This window comes from Propithecus coquereli, unplaced genomic scaffold, assembly GCF_000956105.1.
Source record: "Propithecus coquereli isolate 6110/MARCELLA unplaced genomic scaffold, Pcoq_1.0 Scaffold210, whole genome shotgun sequence".
NCBI classification, from domain to species: Eukaryota; Metazoa; Chordata; class Mammalia; order Primates; family Indriidae; genus Propithecus; species Propithecus coquereli.
The window spans coordinates 1,944,820-1,963,885 of NW_012146079.1; the positions used below are offsets into that span (position 1 = coordinate 1,944,820).

Here is a 19,066-nt window from a genome sequence, read left to right on the forward strand (position 1 = left end):
AGGGATGGGGGCGTCCCTTCTGCTGCTCACTCCTAGGAAGTCGGAATCGGGATGCAGATACTCCAGTCATTGAGGTCAGGCTGCCATTTGGGAGAGTGTCCAGTAAGGGACAGTCTTATGCATTGAGTGTGGCCTTTTGACTAGATCCAAATTTTACAGAAGAAATCTTTTTAATAAAAAGATTATTATGGTTGCTTATAATAAAATTATCTTTAATTTAAGTCACCTTGAGTATGTTTCTGTATCTCATAGTCTTTAACTAATCAGAACAACATGACCTTCGGAACCTTTCAGAATTTTCTTGGAAATTTATTACCACTCACAGAAGCAGTGTTCCAGAATAGGTTTAGAAGGGGGCCTGGGGTGCCGTCCTCGGCTTCTGTGACCTTCCTACATCCTCAAATTGATAGTTATTTTCCTACTTTCAGAACTGAACCAACAATCCCTACTCAGGAGTTAAGACCTACATGTCATTCAAAGTCCAGTTTACAGCCAGCCACCGCTCCCCAACCTGACCCCCCATCACCCTGTTAATTTCCTTCATAGCACTTATCACAATATGTACATTTCTGGTTTGTTTACATGTTTCTTGCTTATCTCCCTCATTAGAAGCTAAGTAGTTATCTTCCTTGGTTACCACTGTATGTCCACCACCTGGCCTAGTGCCTAAAGCCTAGTAGAAATTTGATACAATTGGGGTAGCTCACTGCTCTAACAAATAGACGAAAATGTAGAATGGGTCAAATACAATCAAAGTTTATTTCTTCCTCATGTGGGGTCCAGGTTAGTTGCATATGGAGAGCGTAAGGGGGCTTTGCTCCACAAGGTCACTCAGAGACTGAGGCAGAGGGTGTCTTTGCCAACCTTCGACGTGTGGCTTCCAAATAACCCTGGCCGTTAGCATTCAGCCGGCAGAATGGGACAAGTCACGGAGGCAATGCACGGGAGTAGCCGTATCACTTCTGCCCACGTGCAGTTGGCCCAGTCTCAGGCACTGACCACAGGTAATGGCTGGGAAAGCAGGGAAATGCAGATTAGTCATGTGTCCAAGAAAAAGAGAAGCGTATAGGGTCTGTTGAGCAGCAAGCAGTCCGTAAACATCTGTTGAAGAACAGATAAAAGTGAGGAAGGAAGGCAGGCAGGTAGGCAGACTTTTCCTCTCGCAGTTGAGATATGATGCCTCTTTCTGTAGAAACGGCTGCCCCATCCGGCCATCCAATTCAGGTATTAACAAAACCATTTGTCTTGTTTGCCTCTAGATTGCAGACTACATGAAATTGGGAACTTTTTCTCCAACTCCACTTCCCTAGAATAAAGGCCATGCCTGCAATACGTGCTAAATAAATGTTTGAGAAAAAAACAAAACAAAGTCCTCCCGCTCCACAAGTATTAAGAGGAAAAACAGGAATAGTTTAAGCCACAATCAGCTGAAAGTTCTCCATTGACCAAGGTTCAGTTTGGGAGACTCTAAATCACAGTTAGGTCCTAAATACCTCCTGGCTGCTAAGCCCAGTATTGGGTGTTTTTGTCCTTTAATCCTTTAAATATTATTGTGACTAATGACTGGAAATACTCAACACTTAGAACAGGCCCTAAATGGAGATCTTGTTCTAAGACACTGGCAAGAAAAAGTAGTTCCAGGATATAGTTCAATCTGAGATTAACTAGAAAAGCCCCAATTATTTGAAAGGTGCCTTTAAATATTTTTTGTTTTGTTTTCTTCTTGCTGGATAACCCTATCAAAAATGTGGGCAAAAGACATGAACAGATTTTTTTAAGTGAAGATATACAAATAGCCAACAAACATAAGAAAAAATGCTCAACATCACTAATCATCAAGGAAATGCAAATTAAAACCACAATGAGATACCACCTTACCCCTATCAGAATGGTCATTATTAATAAGTCAAAAAACAATAGAATTGGCACGGATGTGGTGAAAAGGAAAGCTTATAGACTATTGGTGGGAATGTAAATTAGTACAGCCTCTATGGAAAACAGTATGGAGATTCCTCAAAGAACTAAAAGTAGACACACCATTCTATCCAACAATCCCACTACCGTGTATCCACCCAGACAAAAGAGATCATTATTTCAAAAAGACACCTGCATCCAATGTTTATTGCAGCACAATTCACAATTGCAAAGATATGGAATCAATCTAAGTGCGCATCAACTGATGAGTGGAAATTTACTACTCAGCTGTAAAAGGAATGAAATAATGTCTTTTGTAGCAACTTGGATGGAACTGGAGACCATTGTCCTAAGTGAAGTATCTCGGAAATGGAAAAACAAATACCACATGCCCTTACTTACAAATGGGAGCTAAACAATGGGTATATACGGTCATAAAGTGGGGCAACAGATACTGGAAACTAAATGGGAGGGTGAGAGATAAAAAATTGCCTATCAGGTACAATGTACACTATTCTTTTGATGATTACACTAACAGCACTGACTTCAGAATTATACAATTCATGCATGTAACAAAATACATTTGTGCCTAATAAACCCATTGAAATAAAAAAAAGTATTTTTATTTTTTTAAAGTAGATATTTTTATTCATCCATTTTTAGGCAGTAGCATGATTTTTGAGTCACCCTGGTGGAAGGGAATGAAATTTGGTTTTGCCAAGCATCTAGAAGCCTGAAAGTTGGTTACTGATTACAAGAATTAATTGGGACCAGCCAACGCTGTTGTTCTGAGTGGGTGGGTTGGCATGACACCTTAGCACATTGGGCGGGGCAGCTGAGTACTGTTCTGAAATCATCAGTGCTTGATGTGAAATGATTGAAGAGTAAGCGCTGGGCCCCGGCACAGAGGCTAACGCCTATAATCCTAGCAACATGGGAGGATCGCTTGAGCCCAGGAATTCGAGACCAGCCTGAGCAAGAGTGAGACCCCATCTCTACAAAAATTAGAAAAATTAGCCAGCTGTGGTGACCTGCTCCTGTAGTCCCAGCTACTCAGGAGGCTGAGGCATGAGGATCGCTTGAGCCCAGGAGTTTGAGGTTGCTGTGTGCTATGATGACGCCACTGCACTCTAGCCCGGGTGACACAGCAAGACTCTGTCTCAAAAAAAAAAAAAAAAAAGAGTGAGCTTATTCACATGTGGCTGATTGTCTTGTAAACCTGATCAGGTACAGATGAGAAGCCTTTATCAAAGTCTATACATTTCACCAATGATAAGGGCCAACTGGACCACATGGAGAGAAAAGCTGGATAGGGATTCCTTGCCCCTCAAACTGATCTGGCTTCAGAACCACAGATGTTTTACCTGCAAGGAATGTGAGATACTACCTTGCTAGATTCATCCACATGCCTCTTTTCCTCAACTTCCCAGCCCCCCTCTCAGCTCACAGACTAACGCAATTGGCACACTGCACACAGAGCATTATGTTCTTTCTGAGACTCTCATTGCTCCCTCCCCCTCTCTGCCTGCTCCCACTGCTTTATCCATTCCTCCACCTCAGACCTTCTAAGTTAGGTCATTTACCCCCTTGAGGTTGTATGAATAAAATACCAAAAGAACTAGATCAGGCAATTTCTTAAAATTGTGTATACAAAGATGCTCCTTCAGCATTGTGATAAATAATGATTTTGCAGGAAAATTGGAAAAACATCCATGTCTATTAAAATGATGTACAGCTATATTTATTGATATGGAATGATAGCTAGAATAAATTATATAAAAAATCAGGAATAAAAAGTATGTATAATATTCTTTTTTTGTTGTTTCAACAAATATTTAACATGCTATGCATTGTTCTAACCATCAGGATTACGATAGGAAACGTGGTTCTTACCCATGGGAGTTGAGTCTCTGGGGGATATAGACATTAATGAAATAATAATACAAATAGATACATAAATTAAAAGTGACAAGTACTATGAAGCAAAATTCTTCATATAATTGAAGAAAGACAACCTACCGCAATTAGTAAAAATGGTGCGTGTGGTGTGTGTATATGTGTGTGCATATATATATATATATATGTATATATAAGAAAAAGGCTAAAATTATATATATTAAAAAAAAAAGCAGTTATTGGCCCCGAATTATCTCACTTTCTTCTTTTCCTTTTGCATGTTATGAATCTTTTGCAATTACCATGTGTTTCTTTTGTAACAAGAAGAAAACAAGCTATATTTTAAAAAATTAATTTGGTTTTCTATAAGCTTGTCTTACTAAATTTTCTCAGTTATATGTCAGGCTACCTTTAGATTTAGAGTTATCAGCTCATTTCCATCTTCCCTTAAAATAAAATAAGAATTTATATTCCTGACTTCAGAGTGTATAAGGGTATATCACCCTGACACATTTGAAAGTAATAGTAACAGAAAGCCTTGAGGAAAAATGAGCCAGGCAAGCCCACTTTTCCCAGGGGACATGACTGGCTATCCCAGGCAGGGGACCCCACCTTCTGCCAGGGCCCAAGGGAGCTCACAAGTGGAGTTGGCAACTCTTTATAACCAAGTCTCTGCCAAAGTTGAAGCATCAGTTATATCTCAATAGCAAAATTCTGGAAAGGTTATTAGATTATTTCTGATTAAACTTATTCCTCAAAAAGATATACCGAATATTAACTTGTGAGATATTATTAATCTTTGCTATTATGATTTATCTCTATTTATAAAGAACATTTCCTGTTCTTCCAGTAGCTCAACCTTAAGCTTACGTATAAAGCAAGAGTGAGGCACTCTGCCTGCCACCTCCCGCTGACAATTTAGAGAGCCTTTGATGGGACCACAGAACTCTTCCCTGCTACGGGCACAAAGCGTGTAAAGGCACAGACTCAGTCTCCAGGTGATTTGAAAGATGCCCTGGCCAATCCCCATCATAAAACATTCCAAAGGCTCACGCTAAAGCATCATAGTTTCTTTAAAAAATTGCTTATGTTTTTTGTAAATGGCATGTACTGATTATCCGAGAGAACATTGTTTCAATAAGGAAAAAACAAACCAAGAAGAAAGTTCTAAAACATCTCCCAGATTCCACTGCTGGTAGTGTGCTGAGCACACACCTCCATATCTGTATCCATGTGTAATGAGCCACTGATGTAATTTTACATAAATAGGATTACTTGCTTCTTTTTAAAAACAGAAATGAAGAAGGGCATTCATAGCTTAAAAATAAGTAGATCTCAATTTAGGGGTTATAAATCAGGATCATAAAATACCACATGATGGCTTCGAGGAGCCAGTGATTTCTATTCTTTGAGCTGGGTGCTAATTACAAGACTGTGTTCATTTTGCAAAAATGTGCACATTTATGATTTGTGCTCTTTTTCAGTTTTTATGTAATCTTTAAAAGTTCTTAACTTAAAAACCTCTGATTATGTAAATCAATGCTACAAACAAATAAAGAAGAGGGGCAGAGAGAGGAAACATATATAATCCTAGGACCAGTGAAGTCCATTATTGTACAGTAGTTTTCAGTATCTTAAAAATATTCGTCCGGCTGGGCGCAGTGGCTCACGCCTGTAATCCTAGCTCTCTGGGAGGCCAAGGCGGGCGGATTGTTTGAGCTCAGGAGTTTGAGACCATCCTGAGCAAGAGCGAGACCCCGTCTCTACTAAAAATAGAAAGAAATTAAAAAATTAGTCGGGTATGGTGGCGCATGCTTGTAGTCCCAGCTACTCGGGAGGCTGAGGCAGGAGGATCGCTTGAGCCCAGGAGTTTGAGGTTGCTGTGAGCTAGGATGATGCCACAGCACTCTAGCTGGGGCAACACAGTGAGACTCTGTCTCAAAAAAAAAAAAAAAAAAATTCGTCCATTTGTTAATGCACTTTCACATGAATTTAATAGGCAATTCTTCTAAGTCCTAGATTGGATAAATGGGTATTTGTTTTTTTCAATAGTATTAAAGCTAAGTTATAAACACAGTTTTGAAAAGAATCCATGCCAAATGAATAAAAGTTGGGAAAGTCATAGGTGTAGCGACATATTGCAATATAGTCAGCCTTTGATAAGACAAAACAGCTAAGCTGATGAGCCCTGCTTTCTATGAACTGATTAACTAGCCATAGCATCTGTCAGAAACTTTAAAACCAAACGGATAAAGCAGAAGTTATTAATATTAATCTGACTTAAAAAGTGAGATTTAAGACTGGGTGTGGTGGCTCACACCTGTAATCCTAGCACTCTGGGAGGCCAACACAGGAAGATCGCTTCGAGCTCAGGAGTTTGAGACCAGCATGAGCAAAAGTGAGACCCCATTTCTACAAAAAAATAGAAAAATTAGCCAGGTGTGGTGGCATGTGCCTGTAGTCTCAGCTACTCAGAAGGCTGAGGCAGAAGGATGGTTTGAGCCCAGGAATTTGAGGTTGCAGAGAGCTATGATGATACCATTGCACTCTAGCCTGGTAACAGAGTGAGACCCTGTTTCAAGAAAAAAAAATGGAGATTTAAGTATATATGGGTGTAATTTCTCCCCTTTTATCCTATCAAAGATTTTTTTCCATCTCTTAAAATGCCTTTGTACATGTTTTATTACATTTAGAATTCATTACTGAAACCAAAATAAGCATAGTAATGAAATAAATGAGGAAATTAATTCAGTACTTTTGCAACACAAGCTATGATCCAAACCCAGTGAATTTCAGAATCCAAACATCAAAATTCTCCAAATAGGTTTGCTCTCCCTTCCAAGATGGGGCCACATCAAGGTAGCTGACTCAGGGTGATGGGTTTCAGGGAGTCTGGGCACTTCAGAGAACCAAGAAGCAGATACTGGAAGCTGAGTCCTTAGGGATCTGCGATGTAAATTGGGAAGATTTTCTGCCTACTGGGTTGATAAATCCAAAGAGTAAGACAGGAAGTCAGACGAGGTACAAACACTAATAGGAGCCTGCAAGTGCAGTTGAATGAGAAGTGTCAGAGCAAGAAAATGCAAGGGAAGAAAAAGTGAACTTGGACTAGTATCATAAGCTCAGCCTACAGTACCTAAGGAAGTTTTGATGTTATTCCTGTGTCCACATTCACAGGAAGGCATTTAAAGTTACAGTCAAGGCCACCAACATGAATTGTACCACTTCTCTTGCAATTCTTTGAGCATCTCTCCAGAGACTTCCTCCATCTTGAACCTATTTAATTTCTAGGCCACCCAGCTAATTAGTTTCTTTCTTCTAGGTCTTCCACCTATCACACTGATTTTACAATCAACATTAGGCATAGTCAGCAACGATTTCAATGATACTTTTCCAACATCCCATATATAGTTGCTCTTGTGTCTTCTCACCTAATGGGATCTGGGCAGCATACATCGTAAATCATCCATATCCATGAGACAGACCAACAGGATGAAAATTTGAACAAACTCATGTTTCTTTGTTTTTAGCTTTGTACTTCCTTTTGCCCTGTAGCCCCCAAGCCCCGGGCTACAGACAAGTACCTGTCCATGGTCTGTCAGGAACCAGGCCAGAGAGCAGGAGTTGAGCAGCAGGCAAGCTAGCGAAGCTTCATCTGTATTTACAGCCATTCCCCATCGCTCACATCACTGCTTGAGCTCCTCCTCCTGTCAGATAAGTGGTGGCATTAGATTCTCATAGAAGCACGAACCCCACTGTAAACTGCGCATGTGAGGGATCTAGGTTGTGTGCTCCTTATGAGAATCTAATGCCTGATGATCTGAGGTGGAGCTGAGGCAGTGATGCTAGTGCTGGGGAGCGGCTGCAAGTACAGATTATCATTAGGAGAGGTTTGACTGCTCAGAGACCATAATAAATCAATTGCTTGCAGACTCATACCAAAACCCTATCAGTGAGTGGTAAGTGACAAGCTGCATCTGGTGGCAGGCTTTACAGTGGCAAGGTAGCTAATGTACTTCAATGGTACAGCTGCACCCGGCGTCAGGCTTTAAGTCAGAATTCGACTCTTACTTTGCCCTGCACATGGCCCACCCATTGTTTTATTTACCGCTTCCATCTGCACCTCTTTCCCGCACTGCACACTTGTCTCAGTCACAGTTTTGGTAAGCCCACAAGCTAACCCTAGCAAAAATAAATAAAACACAAACATCACTGAAGAGCTTCTTTGAAAAGGGGAAAGACCCAATGATAAGATAGCAGAAGACTCTTAAGACTGACAACAAAAAGAAAGCTACATTTAAAAGAAAATACTGAGTCCTACTTAAATTACAGGTTCATTGCAACAGGTGATTCACATTCTCCAAGGCTGCTTTGTGTAATATGTGGCAGCCGGTTACCCAACAAAGCCATGAAACCTTCAAAACTGCTTTGTCACATAGAGACCAAGCACTCTGCATTAAAAGACAAGCCTTTCAAATTTTTCAAAAGAAAAAGACGTAAACATGAACAACAGAAGCAATTATTGAAGGCCACCACTTCATCAAATATATCTGCACTGACATCATCATTCTTAGTGGCCAACCGCACTGCTAAAAGCTAAGAAGCCCTTCACCATTGGTGAAGGGTTGATCCTGCCTGCTGCTGAGGACATTTGCCGTGAACTTTCAGGAGAGGCTGCAGTTCAAAAGGTGGCACATGTTCCTCTTTCAGCTAGCATCATAACTAGATGAATTGATGAAATAGCAGAAGATGTTGAGGCACAACTATACGAGAGGATATTAATGAGTCACCATGGTATGCAATCCAGGTTGACAAGTCTACCAATGTTGACAACGAGGGAACAATACTTGTTTTTCTGTGATATATTTTTCAGGAGGATGTGCATGAGGATATGTTACATGCACTTTTGTTGCCAACCAACACCACAGCTGCAGAACTATTTAAGTCTTTGAATGATTACAAATCAGGAAAATTGAACTGGTCATTTGGTGCCCATATATGCACGGATGGAGTGGCCACCATGACAATGGCTTTCTGGTTTCAATACTTGGGTCAAGGAGGTCGCTTCTGAATGTGAGTCTACACACTGTGTTGTCCATAGAGAGACGCTGGCTAGCTGAAAAATGTCACCTGAACTTAACAACATTTTTCAGGATGTCAACCACATTAAAGTACATGCCCTTAACTCACATCTGTTTGCCCAGCTCTGGGAGGAGATGGATGCAGAACACACATGTCTTCTCTTACATACAGAAGTGAGATGGCTTTCTAAAGGTAGATCACCGGCCAGAGTTTTCAAGTTACAAGAGCAGCTCCAGAGATTTCTTTTAGAAAAGCAGTCACCACTGGCAGCACGTCAGTGACACAGAATAGGTCGCAAAACTTGCTCACTTGTGTGACATATTCAACCTGCTCAACGAACTCAATCTGTCACTTCAGGGGAGAACAACAACTGTGTTCAAGTCGACAGATAAAGTGGCTGCATTCGAAGCCAAACTGGAATTACGGGGCAACGAGTGAACGTTGGGATTTTTGACATGTTTCAAACATTAGCAGAGATTTTGAAAGAGACTGAGCCAGGCAGGGCCTTCTTTCTCTCAGCTGGTGCATGATCCCCTATCTCAGCTTTCAAAAGAGTTTGAGCATTACTTCTCAACCACAAAAGACCCCCGAACTGGAAAGGATTGGATCTGAAACCAATTTTTGAATAAGCCAGGTGAATTGACTTTGTTGGTGCTAGAAGAGGATCAACTGCTTGAGATCGCAAACAACAGCAGCCTTAAAAGTATGTTTGAAACAACTTCAAATCTCCATACGTTCAGGATTAAAGTCAAGGTGAATATCCTGAGATTGCCACAAAAGCACTGAAAAGCCTACTTCCATTTCCAACATCCTATCTTTGTGAAGCAGGTTTTCTGCAGTGACAGAAACCAAAATGAGATTATGGAGTAGGCTGGACATGAGTAACACACTTTGGGTGTCACTGTCTCCCGTCACCCCCAGATGGGACCGTCTAGTTGCAGGAAAACAAGCCCAGCGCCCCCCCAATTCTGCATTATGGTGAGCTTTATAATGATTTAATTATATATTACAATGTAATAATAATCGAAATAAAGTGTACAACAAATGTAATGCACTAGAATCATCCTGAAACCATCCCGCCTCCTTAGTCCATGGAAAAACTGTCTTCTACTCTTACATGAAACTGGTCCCTGGTGCCAAAAAGTTTGGGGACCACTGCTTTAGCCCATCAGAAGTAATTCCTTCCCAGAAGACCACAGAAAAATGAATGAGAGACTATTCATCTTCATTATATTGTTGATATGTGCAATTTATAATTTTTTAATGCTCTTGACACCTTCTTCAAGGAGAAACTCAAAGCTGGCCAACACATTCAGTTCCTTAAAACTTGTCACCACAATATCCCTTTTTCCAACAATCAGTATCTTGGATCCATCCTATTAATAAAATCATTCAAACCTTTATTATATGTGCTTCATTTTAACAGTGGGTAGGGAGGAGAGAAGCCTGTTATATTCACTTGTTCTCCTACACACCTTTTTATTCGTCTTAGCAATGTGGCCACAGGTTATCAATTATCAAGAAAATAGCACTGCAGTTATTAGTAATTTATAGCTATATCTAATTTGCCTTCTAAATAATACCTTCAAACTTCTAAAACCTGTGAACATATGAATATAGATTCACAGAATCTCCTCTGATCTTCTCGATCCACCTTCTGCTCCTCAAGAACATAATCAAAGGCCACGTCATTTTGTGAGCAAATATATTCCTCCCAGGACACACTACATTGTCATGCACTTCTAAAGACCTCATTAGACTTTGGGTAGCAGGCCATAGGACTCATCTCTTATATAGTTATATATATATGTGTGTGTGTGTGTGTGATGTATCATAATACATATTATAAAATACATGTCATACATATATAACTATATGAGATGAGTCCAATAGCTTGTAACGAAACTCCAATATATAATATATACACATAACATATATATGCTATACAGACTCTCAGACTTTTTCTTCCTTAACTTATGACTTTATTTATTCATTCAACAACACACAAAACCTTCTATGTATAAAGCACTGCTATGGTCTGAATGTTTCCAAAAAAACTGATACATTGAACCGTAATCCCCAGTGTGATAGTATTAGAAGATTGGGCTTTGGGGAGGTGACGAGGTCCCGAGGGCTCTTTCCTCATGAATGGGATCGGTGTCCTCATAAAGGAGATCCCAGAAAGTGAGCTAGACCCTTCCACCGCGTGAGGACACAGCAAGAAGGCACCACCTGTACAGCAGAGAGTAGCCTTCACCAGACACCAAATCTTCCAGAGCCTTGATCTTGGACTTCCCAGCCTCTAGAACTATAAGAAATAAATTTCTGTTATTTATAAATTACCCAATCTGAGGTATTTTGTCAGAGCAGCCTGAACAGACTATGACAGGCACCACACCGGGTGAGGTAATAATTACAATTGAGACAGGCAGACTGGTTGGTTTCCTGTTTTGATGTGGTTGGGGAGGCAGGGGGGCCGGGAAGAGGCCCCTTGCTCAAGTTGAGGCTTATCTACAGCCCCTTATTCAAGCTGAGATCACTGAATTTCTAGCCACCTAGAAGCAAGAGACCAAAAACCTGTTAACCATAAGTTACTGCATCAGAGGGCTAAGGACTTTCCCAGAGCCCCCACAGGCACAGTTAGGCGTAAGCTCCAGTTTATAGTAACTTTTTCTTCATTTTAATAGTAAAAGTCAGGCAGGGCGTGGTGGCTCATGCCTGTAATCCTAGCACTCTGCGAGGCCGAGGCAAGAGGATGGCCTTGAGGTCAGAAGTTCCAGACCAGCATAAGCAAGAGATCCTGTCTATAGAAAAAAATTAGCTGGGCTTGGTGGTGGGGTCCATAGTCCCCAGGAGGCTGAGGAAGGAGGATCGCTTGAGCCCAGGAGTTTGAGGTCGCAGTGAGCTACGATGATGCCACTGCACTCTACCCGAGACAAAAGAGTGAGACTCTGTCTCTAAATAAATAAATTAATTAATAAAAATCACACCCAGGGGTGGAGATTTAAAATGCTAATGCCATATACAATGCATGAAGAAGTATGTAAAGCTACTGTGCAGGTGCTGGGAACCACCCCCCTAATACATGCTTGGACATAATAACCCTTCCCTTTAGAGAAGCCAATTAATAAAACCAATTCCAACATTATCCTCGGGGAGCAGCCCAAACTTTTCCTTTCTCGGTGCTGACTCCCTTGTGCACAAGCTAAATAAACCTTTTCTCTTTATTGCTATGTCAGATGATCTCTCTTGATCTCTATCCTGGGAGATTACAATAACTGAGGGTCATTGGTAACACAATGAGGGGATTTTTATTTACCTTTCTTGGGCTACTTTCTTCAAATGCCAGGGTCTTTGCTTTTTTCTTTCACATTTCACCTCCAATCGGTGGTCAGTGCAGGTGAATTTTCCTTCACATCATCTCCTGTTTTGATTTCTTTCTCATTTTCTCTCTACCACCCTAATTTAAATCCATACCATCTTATACCTAGATAATTTCAAAAGCTGCTTTCTAATTCATCTCCCTGCCATGGTCTCCAGCCTCATTAAACATCCTATTTTACACAAACATAGGAATGTAATACTCACAGTGACCCAATGGAGGTTAGAATCATTATTCTCATTTTTCAGACAAGAAAGCTAAGAATTAAAGATTTAAAACAAAAATACTGTCCAAAATCACACAACTAGTAAGAGGTAACATAAAAATTTAACTGCCTGTCTGAGTAACTTTAAATCCTCTTTCCATAACACTAGACTGTCTACCAGTTAGAGGACTATTTAAGGAAGATTGACCAGAGTGGGGGCAAAAGGCATGAATGATGGTGCTATCCAAATGACAGGAAACTGAAACAGGTGGCATCGGGAAGGAAGAACAGAGGAAAAGAGAAATGTCGAAGATTAGTTGAAGTTTTGAGACTGGGTCATCGAAGGTCTGTGTAACGTACTACCAGGTGATCACCTCAGCCTGGCTCCCTTCCTCTCTAGCTCAACAGGCTGTGTGATGAGATGGTGAGGACTGAGGGCCCCGCGGCCAGTCTGCCTTTGTTCCTACCCTGGCACTACCCCTGACTAGCTGTGTGCTCTTCAGAGTGCACTTAATGTCTGTATGTCTTACCGCAATACAACAGAATGTTAATTTTAAAATATCTACTTAAGAGGAAGAATAAGGATGACTAAAGGATTTAAAACACTTAGCATGCAGCACATTATGTTTTCAATATTTATAAAATATTATTTGAGAACTTCCATGCATTTTCCTAACTTTGAAATAACTTAAAATTGTTTGCAATTGCATAGTACGGATTTAACTGTATACATTTCCTTTACATTTTTGCAAATAAACAAAAAGAAGTCATCAGAGGCCAGAGCCCAAGCGGGGCTGGCCTATTTGATATAAGTTCCAGCAAGCCCTGACATGCTCCTGATCTAATGAGGTCAAGGAGAGTGTTTTAAGCACAGCAAGTGTCTTTTTTCTTGGTTGATGAGAACCATAACTGATTTCCTTTTCATCATGGAAGGGACTTAATGAAAATCTAATCTATAGATTCACTCCCCTTCCCAATCAATGCTCTCTTACACAGTTCTCCCTAAAATGAAAAGTGAAATATGGTTCCCTTGGCAAAAGCTAGCTGGTTCGGCTATCTTTCCTATAAAACTGCTACCATTTTCGCATCTGCCATTAAGAAGAGCTCATTTCGACCGAATCTTTTATTTTAACGTACAATTGGGTAATTTTTTCCAACCCTCTAAATAGCAATAAACCAAATATATAGAGGATTGCTTGGATGCAAACAGCTTACAGTCACTCTTGGTGACTGTAACCCTCCCCCAACTCCAGAGGAAAGTTCATTCTCTCTACAAGTCTATATACTTACATCAGGTTGTACTATGGTTGCATTTAAATGATCTCAGCCCCTGACCTGCTCTTATTTTCTCCCCGAATGCTGTATGAGACTGTCACTATGCTTATTTTATACCCATGCTCAAAGTGTGCTGTCAGGTGACTCTATCTGCATTTCAGTCTTGTCCTTTTTAATCCTTAAAGGAATGTTCTCAGGCTAATGAAGAGAAGAAAAGCATGATTATACCTCAAGAATTCAGGCAAAACATTCCAAAGCACTAAGAATCCCATTTAACTCTCACACTGAATATGCTGTTTAGGGAGAAATATTAAATAAGTGAGTCTTTAAAATTGTGACTTCTCGACAGGTAAGAAGAGCTGCTAAAATGGATGAGATGATAAATGGTACCAGATGGCAGCTACAGAGGGAAGAATCTGACCCTTGTCTTTGCAGCTTTACTTCTATGGTCTGTTTGCTTATGAGTGATCTAGGGATAGACAGTGAAAGCAGGGAATGAAATGAAATATTCTCATAAGTTTGGTTTCCAACTGTCCCCTTTCTGAGTTGTTGGAAAGGAAGAGTCATTCCCCAAAATTCCCACCCTGCCTTCACCACCACTGTCTTCATTCCTCTGGATAATAAACAGAAAAATCATTTCCCACACATCAGCTGTGCAGACAAATAAGTACATTTCAGGTGTCCTCTCTATACAGTAATAGGTTTTATTTTCTTCTCAATGTAATGTAATCTTATTATTACCAGACGTCCTTCACCCCTTAATTCTTTCAAGAAAACATTTAGTGTCTTTATGGTTTCCTCCCCTGTGTCCCAGGTGATTGAGGAGGCATGTGAAGAGGCTCCCAGAGAGCAGAGACCAGGGGGTGAGCACGTTGCCATTTCCACGGTGAATCCTAAAGACCTCGTGTTTACAGTAAGGCTCACCTCACCCTGCTAACGTTTGCTTTACTGGAGCGAATCAAACAAACTTCCTCCAAAGTCACATAATACTTTCTTTTAAAATACGGGGTCCTGTTATCACTGCCTGCATACAATAGTTTTAGAAGAAAAAAAATCACTTAGAAGTTTGCTCTAATAATGCTTAATGCCTCCAGTAAACAGTGAAGCTCACAGAACTGTGACGATTCATTAATCAGAAAAGAAAGCTGCTTTAGTATGAATGGGTTTGTACCCCGACATGAAAATATCGAGAAAACAGGCAATTATTTCTTTGAAGAAGCCTCGTGGAAATAACAATTACTTTCAGAGGAAAGAGCGCACTTCAGAGACTGCATTAATCAGAGTTTTACATTGGAGGTCACCGTGGGACTGCTGTTCCCTGGCAGAGCCCAGCAAATGGTCCTTATTAATTACGAGGCACCATTACCCCTGACATGCAAGGAATCGTTTTTCAAAAATCCGTGCTCTCGTGGCAAGGGTGTTCTTGCCCTTCTAGTTAAAAATTGACAGTGCCCCAGAGCTCAAGTGACTGTTTCAGTCTCAAGCTACCAACAGCCATTTTCACCAGCAGATGCTAAGTATTCTTTCCCAGGTAACAAACTAGGTCCGTAGAAAACTCCAGAGTTTCTTACCATTGCGACCAATCTTCCTTCCCTCCCTGCGGAGTCCAGCAGCCAGGAGCTGTTGCTGATGTGCTGCCTCCCTCAGCCACTGGAGCCTTTGGAAGCAGAGAGTGTTTCATGTGGCACAAACGTATCACCACCGATTATATTTCAGTCCCTCAACTGCCGGCCTCGATGCTTTGGAAATCAGCCAAACCAAGCACGAAGAGAAAGGGCTGCAGCTTGCAATTTCAGAATTTCCCCTAGAATGTGCTCTTAAAAACAGAGGCCCCTCATTTAGCATTTTAGCAAACACCAAGGACTGCTACATTCAATTATGTTTCTCTCTCTTTTCCTTTTGAACGGAGATGAGTGGTATTGCTGGTGGAATGAAATCATAGCAAGATCTCAAACTAACCCAGGGGACGGCAGGCACTGTGCCCGTGTCCACACACCTCCAGCCTGGGCAGAAACAGCTGCTATTCCAGTGAGAGAAGAGGAGAATGCTGCCTAGATAGAGATGAAGGAAGAGGGACAACGCTGCCAAGCACTCCATGGTTACAGCAGCTCGGTCATCGGAGGGTGTTTGTAAAGTCCAGCCTGAATCATGCAGTGTAACACTATCAGATCTGAACAGGTGGAAAGAAAAGTTCTCTCCTCTCATCAATGTCCTCTAGGCAGCACAGCCTTATCGTGAAGAATAAACTCCAAGTTCTTCAAATGCAGGGACCCTATCTTCTAAGACGCTTTAAATCTAGCCTGTGCTGCTCAATCATATTAAACTACTGGGCTCTTTGCTTTTCCTATGCTGTGGCCACATTTTATCCCCTAAAACTTGTGAAGGATTCAATCACACAACTAGCACACTACAGTGGCTGGACCTCATCCAAAGCTCAGGCCAGGATTCTTCAGAATAATAGTACACATAAGCAAAAACATCTATCCATTGTCAAATTGTTTACCTGCCTTTCCTCCCTCACATGTAAATTTCAGGAGGTTAGGTACTATGTTTATTTTATTCACTCCCATATCCCCAAGACAGCATCTATTCCATTGTATCCATTGTAGGATATTTACTAGCTGGGTTAATTAATTTCCCAAAATTGTCACGAATGTTGGCAGAGTCCCACAGATCGGTGACATTCCTTTTGCTTGGAGCCTGATGTGTTTGGGCTTGGGTTGAGTTCGTTTCAGGATTGCTTTTTCCCAGTATCAGAAAGGAAAAGTTCATGTCTCCTCATATGATTCGGCCTAGAAAGGGCAGGAATAACTTCCAGAGAAGCTAAATACCTCTTCCAGAGCAAATTCATCCCCAGGAGTACAATGCATGCTGATGGCCAAGGGTTTTGATTTCTTAGAAGAGTCCATGGCACTTACCAGTCTCGATGGCAACAAGAAATAGCTGTGCATCAACAGAGTCCACGAAAACGACTCATGTTTTCACTCCCTGAAGGCAACGGCTGTTTAGAACACAGAGGCTGACGGGGCAGGAAAATCAGGTGCCCAGGTGAGACATCTGGATGTAGCTCAATGCTTGCATATAGTAGGTTCTAGATGGTTACTGAATTCATATAATCCATTTAAGGACTGCTCTGGAGCTCTGGAGTGTCAGACACTTGTCCCCAAGCTGGGATGAGACAACATTGCCTAATGGGGGGGGGGGTCTCAGCTCATAATCCTATCCCTAGGTCCTTTCTCTAGGGCACTCAGCCACACTGCTTCAACTGTTCCTTAGACCGTACCCAGTTACACTCCTCCTCTTATGGAATGAGGTGGCAACATCTATTGCAACGTGACCAGGACTAAAGCATTACACGTGTTTTTCCACTAGCCTTTATCTTTGTGAACAATGGAAATCCCCTACTACAGCATCAGTGATGTGTCTCCCTTTTCTTCTACCTGTTCTTCAAGGTGCAACTTTATTCCTTTATACTTGGGAAGACATCCCTGGTGGCTTCAACCATAGCAATTTCTCCGCTCTATGAATGGCACTCAACCATTTAACGCTGAATCATACACTGTCTTCTGATACTTCTTGGGTGCCACTGGTTTTAATATCGTACCATCTAGCCAGATCATCAACATATTATTCCTGTATAAAATTCCTGAATGGGGCCGGGCACGGTGGCTCACGCCTGTAATCCCAGCACTGTGGGAGGCCGAGGCAGGTGGATTGTTTGAGCTCAGGAGTTCGAGACCAGCCTGAGCAAGAGCGAGACCCCGTTTCTACCAAAAAAAAAAAAAAAAAAAAAAAAGCAAGGCATTGCCGTGTGCGTCTGTAGTCCCAGCTGCTTGGGAGGCTGAGGCAGTAGGATCACTTGAGCCCAGGAGTTTGAGGTTGCTGTGAGCTAGGCTAACGCCACGGCACTCACTCTAGCCAGGGCAACAGAGTGAGACTTTGTCTCAAAAAAAAAAAAATTCCTGAATGGTATCCTACTGACTGTAAGATAAACTAAGACTACTCACCGTAGCATTTAAGGTTCTCCATGAAGGAGCTCCTTAAAATTTCCTCCCCCACCACGTCCCTACTAGTTCATACCTTATACTTTAGTCACAAAGAACTCTTTGCAGTGCCCTCAAATCACTGTGTTCCCAGGTCTCCTCCAGGAATGGTTTTTATAGCTTGCCCCCGTAGGGGCTCCTGCTCAGTTCTCAGTGTCTGTGTCATCTCTCCTGATCCTCCCAAAAGGACTGAATGCAAGCCAAAGGCTGGGGGTGCATTAATCATCAGTGTGCACATCCTTATGTCTATGTCAGACGCCTGCACAGACTAAGAGATTTAGCATCAGTGCTTTTTCCACAATGAGAAATGCTCATACAGTGCATTGGCATTTTTTCCCCAAGAAAAATGGACTTTTTTTCTGCAAATAAGTTAACCCAGTAGAAACAACAAGGGACTAGGAAGAAGGATTTCTGAATAACCATCTGCCTGTTGACTGAAACACGATTCTATTGATGTGAAAAATTGCTTGAACACTTGTGTTAATCGAAATTATTAGACTTCTCAGCTTGATTTTGTCAGAATACACTGAATCACAGCTACCTCATTGACACCAAGCCCCATGCACCATCAGCAAGAAAGTTATTCTGGAATTTCTGGAGAATGAAAGGAGATAATAATTTCGAATTTTCTATAAAACAGTAGTTTGTGTATTTTCATTAAAAAAACGTGGACATCCAGGTCAGATGCAGTAGCTCACTTCTGTAATCCTAGCACTTTGGGAAGCTGAAGCAGGAGGATCGATCACTTAAGGCCAGGAGTTTGAGACCAGCCTGAGCAAGAGCGAGACCCTATCTCTACAAAAGATAGAAAAATTAGCCACTGGGGCACATGCCTGTAGTCAGTCCCAGCTACTCGGGAGACTTAGGCAAAAGAAAGAATTGCTTGAGCTCAGGAGTTTGAGTTGCAGTGAGCTATGATCACACCACTGCACTCTAGCCTGGGTGACACAGCAAGATCCTGTCTCAAAACAAGCAAAAAAAAATGTGGACATCCAAAAAGCCAGTCTCTTCCTCTTTATAGCACCCCCGCCCAGGCCCCATCCTCTCACATACCCTTAATAGGTAGAATATCCAGGTACAGCAGTGAAAAGTCTGAGACCAAGGGAGCAAAGGACCCAGTGAAGAGCTGTTCCAATCCCTCGGAACTTGGAAGGGTGAAAGGAAAAAGAAATCCTTTTACAAATGTACTGTCGTCTGAATGCTTGTGTCCCCCTCAAAATTCACATGTTGAAACCTAACCCACAACGTGATGGTATTAGGAGGTGGGCT

At 41.5% G+C, this 19,066-nt stretch overlaps 1 protein-coding gene across 3 annotated transcripts in view; it reads right to left on the reverse strand.

The window, feature by feature from the left end:
- Nucleotides 1-19,066, reverse strand: part of PLD5 (phospholipase D family, member 5) — a 296,287-nt gene that overhangs the window by 221,332 nt on the left and 55,889 nt on the right. For 2 of the 3 annotated variants that reach the window (XM_012644362.1, XM_012644363.1), the window contains exon 1: nt 15,326-15,855. The exons of the other annotated variant lie outside the window; for it this stretch is intronic. In XM_012644362.1, coding sequence (XP_012499816.1) covers nt 15,326-15,328 — 3 coding nt within the window. In that variant the 5' untranslated portion in view covers nt 15,329-15,855. Of the gene's footprint in view, nt 1-15,325; nt 15,856-19,066 lie in introns of those variants that run through there. 3 annotated transcript variants of the gene reach the window in all.